The 4,129-nt window shown below is 38.6% G+C and overlaps 1 protein-coding gene across 1 annotated transcript; it reads right to left on the bottom strand.

The window, feature by feature from the left end:
• Positions 1–1,188: 1,188 nt before the first annotated feature.
• LOC143328692 (uncharacterized) lies at positions 1,189–3,347 on the bottom strand. Its single transcript, XM_076743981.1, has 4 exons — positions 3,188–3,347; positions 2,972–3,098; positions 2,422–2,581; positions 1,189–2,090 (listed from the first exon to the last, which is right to left on the bottom strand). Exons 1-4 carry the CDS (start codon positions 3,314–3,316, stop codon positions 1,901–1,903), a joined length of 606 nt encoding a protein of 201 aa, XP_076600096.1. The 5' UTR covers positions 3,317–3,347; the 3' UTR covers positions 1,189–1,900.
• Between the last annotated feature and the right edge of the window lie 782 nt (positions 3,348–4,129).

Here is a 4,129-nt window from a genome sequence, read left to right as displayed (position 1 = left end):
TTTGCATGTTCTTGTGTGAGGTTTGCATGTTCTTCCCGTGCACGCGTGGGTTCTCTCCTGGCACTCTGGCTTCCTCCCACAGACCAACAAACATGCTCATTAGGTTAATTGGCGACTCTAAATTGTTCTTAGGTGTGAGTGTGAGTGTGAATGGTTGTTTGTTTCTATATGTTGCCCTGCAATCGGCTGGCGACCGGTTCAGGGTGTACCCCGCCTCTCGCCCGTTGACAGCTGAGATAGGCTTCAGCCCCCCCGCAACCCCGAAAGGGATAGGCGCTATAGAAGATGAATGATTGAATGAAAGTAAATGGAGAAGAAAAAAAAGTTGTTCATATCCCACAGGCTAATTCTGTCCAGTAAAATTAATCTAGGAAGCCAGCTGAGAAATAGAAGAAAGGGAAATAGTTCTTAGCTAAACAATTTTGTTTGGATTTGTCATAGTTTTCTTATTGATAATGCCAGAGGCGCTTTCTCACATATTCATTGATAAGACTACAAAGGCAATTCATTTTCTGACAGCTAGGCAGCCACATGAAGCAATTCAGCGATGTCTGCTGTCTGATAAATAAGAGCTTGGATGAATACTAATACATGGCACACTATTGCAGCATAATGCATTCATTAGACAATTGCCTATCTAGCCTGCCAGCTATCCATTTAGATATCAGCAGGGGAGGTTCCCCAGTCAGTGGAGGTTCTGGGCTTAGCCCTAACATCTTTCAGTGAGTCTGGGATCATGCATTGATTACTAAATATTGCAATATAAATAAGCATTTACATGAATAAACACTTGTTATCATTATTCATCATCTTTAATATTATTGTTGTTGTTGTTGTTGTTGTTGTTGTTGTTTCAAACACACTCTTGCCACACAAAGTCACAAAGTCTTATTTGTTAGCCTCACCTACACCACCATCTAGTGTTAAATATCAGGCAGCACTTTCCATGGAGCCTGGTCGTAATGGCATTCAGGTTACTTATTTCAGTTTACTTTTTAACTATATTTCTCCATTCATGATCATTTAATTGACTTGAAAACTCATTTCTCATCTTTTGTCTTGGATACTTCACGCTTTTGTTTTTTATAAAAGGATCTATGTATTTAAAAACATTGTCACTATCATTGACAAATTATGAAAAATAACAGTGAAAACTGAATGAATAACAGTGCTTACATTTCGCCCCTTGTTAGAATAAGCTTTATTAATTAGTATAACCATTACATTTACATTCAAACATGACTCATGAAGAGATTCCCAGCATCACCATATCTTAAATAAAGATTTAATGGATTCTAAATTTCTTCATCAACACTCAAAGTGTACGTTGTTTTTTTCCAGTTCCTCATAATGTGCCATATTTTTTAACCTTTGCATTAATACTAGGTTAATACGAACAAAACAAAACTAAAACTAAATGACACAAAAATACCTTTAATTCCAAAGGCATATTTTGGGATTACACACCCCTGGCAAACAATGAACCAGGTTACAGGTTAAACAGGTTAGGTTGCTTGTATTTTTGTTGTAGTTCCTGTTGAGCTAACCTGTCGTGAACCTTTAATTTAACAGAGAGATAGGAAGGAACAACATGACATTAACCACACATGCGAGCATATAAAACTGTTAGCAGTTTATGTTTTAGGGCAAGGACATATCTTACAAAAGTCTGGAACAAGAAGTAATATTACATAACAAAAATATGATCACTATTGTGAGAAGGACTGCTGGGAAATCCCGCAGCATTCCTGAAACTGGTTTCCAGCATGCAACAGAAGAATCTGAGTATGTCTGTGTGCTGGTTATCTACAGTATGTCCTATTGATTACAGACTGCATTAAGTAGAATTCAGAATTTGTTAGAACAATAAGTGTGAAAAGTGCCTTTGACTCTGCTACCTTTACTTGGCTTTGTTGCAGTTGATGTCGTCAGCATAGATCCAGACCTCATTGTGGTGAGTAAAAGCATAATACGACTCATAGCCAACCCCACTGTAAGTGGGGAGATTGGTGCAATGTTTACCCAAGGCTTCCCAAAGCGCGTTTGCATTTTCTTGAGCACTCTCGATGCCTGGAGTTCCAGTGAAGGGCCTTTTATATATGGAAACAATAGCAGAAAAATAGCTTCAGGTTACATACAATACTTTGTCAAAGTAATCTTTTAATGTGAAATTTAAGATGGTGTGTGTCATGTTCATAATTTCATGGCTTCTGAATTACATTTTCTTTTCTATCTCTGTTTTGTTTGGCATGCAGTGGCTGACACAGACACAGGCTGTCTGAAGAGCAAGGGTGAACAAATAAAGAGAGCATGAGCGGGCAGAAAGTCTTGATGCACTAATGCTGAAACAGATGTTTTTAACGGTTGCAAAAAGACTGTAATATAACACTGTATTGAATGAATAAAGCAGCCGCTGCTCACCTGACATAGACGGTGGCTTCAGGTTTGCTTTGCAGTGTGACTGAGTCATCAGTGTTTTCAGGGATTGCTGTGTCAGGAGCAACAAACCAGGACATTGACAAATCATGATCTTCTGTGACAGTGATCACCACTGGCCAGGTGTCATCAGCAATCATATAACCTTGAAGAGAGAAACATGGCACACAATTGTAAGAAGAATATGTACGGCACCACAGGAAAGCAGGCAGTTTCTAAAGAAATTCCATTCAATGTGCTCTTGGCTTGATTTGCTACATTTGAGTTTCAGGGACGAGTGAAGATGCAAATGATTGTGTTGTTCTCACTGTTGCTTGCACAGGGTGTGTGCGATTATTTTTATTTTGTTTGGTCTATTGACGAGTAATAATATAAAGCTCCTATTCTGTAATGACGTCTTTAATTATAGTGGAATCCCAGTTGTACTTAAATCATAGCTCATAAATTGTACTGGTATACTGTTCAAATGAGCTCTCAACATCATAAAACCAAACTACTGTATGAGTTAAGCTTATGATTTCAGACTCTAACAAACCTGCATCACTTTGTCGATCGCAGTAATCCTTCAGCCTTGAATGTGCAGCCATTAAATCAGTGTACCCACTGCTATCGACCTTGGTAGTAATCCATTTAGTGGCAGCATACAAACGCTCCTCAAAATCCTGTAGAAAACAGAACATAAAACTGTTTCACTCCACACTGAAAAAAGAGCATATAGTGGCATGTGTGAGTGAACTGCTCTGAAACGTACCTGGTTTTTTTTAATCAATTTGTAATGAGGACATTGCTGCTGATCGCAAGAATCTGGAGCCATTCCATTTTGTCCTCTGAAAAACAACATCAGGAACAGAGATACAAGCAGGACAACTAGCTTCTCCATCCTCACGGACTCTCCAAAGTCACTCAACAGATGCAGCTGCAGACACAGTTCTGCTGCTTTAAACTGAATAATACCAGTTTATCAGGTCACACAGACACTCCCACATTGTTGTTTTCCCTGTAAGGCAATCAGGGGACGTCACTTAGTCACAGCCACTGCCTCAAACAGTTTCATATACAGCTCTTTTTGCACTGAAGAGTAAAAGGTCAATACTCCACTGTCACACTTCAGGGGTCAAAGCTTTTCATAGGATCAACTAATTGCTAATAAGATCAAGGCCATAAGATGACATACTGTACTGTAGTAAGAAGTGCACCAGATGTACTCTGGATATCATATGTCATGTGTGATCTGTCTTTTGTGTGTTTTATCTGTTCACAGCATTTCCAAGTCTATCTTAAAACAGTGCTGGCGTGCTCGTATATAACATTGAAATAGTTACTGGTTGTAATTGCTCCTTCTGTCCATTTTTTTTTTAAATTCAGCTTTTCTTTTCAGTCACACTGGCAGTTTTTCAGTCCAATGTGAAAGTGCCTCATTGTCAGATAAGAAATGTCAGATTTCCAAGAAATTTTTTACCAACATTCATGATCCCAGTGGGATGTATGGCATAGCGTCATCATTAATTTTGGTAATGATGCAAAATTCTAATTTGCCCAATACATTGGTCCAGTATCTTGAAAACTAATAAAATCCCCATCAGCTAACACACGAGACTAAGATGGTGACAAAAAGTAATGTTATACTTCAGCATGTGGCCGTTGTCATTGTGAGGATGTTATCATGCTGACTTTCAAATTTTATTCAAAGCAC

This window comes from Chaetodon auriga, chromosome 11 (assembly GCF_051107435.1).
Source record: "Chaetodon auriga isolate fChaAug3 chromosome 11, fChaAug3.hap1, whole genome shotgun sequence".
In the NCBI taxonomy this organism is placed as follows: Eukaryota; Metazoa; Chordata; class Actinopteri; order Chaetodontiformes; family Chaetodontidae; genus Chaetodon; species Chaetodon auriga.
This window is presented reverse-complemented; position numbering and strand designations above follow the sequence as displayed.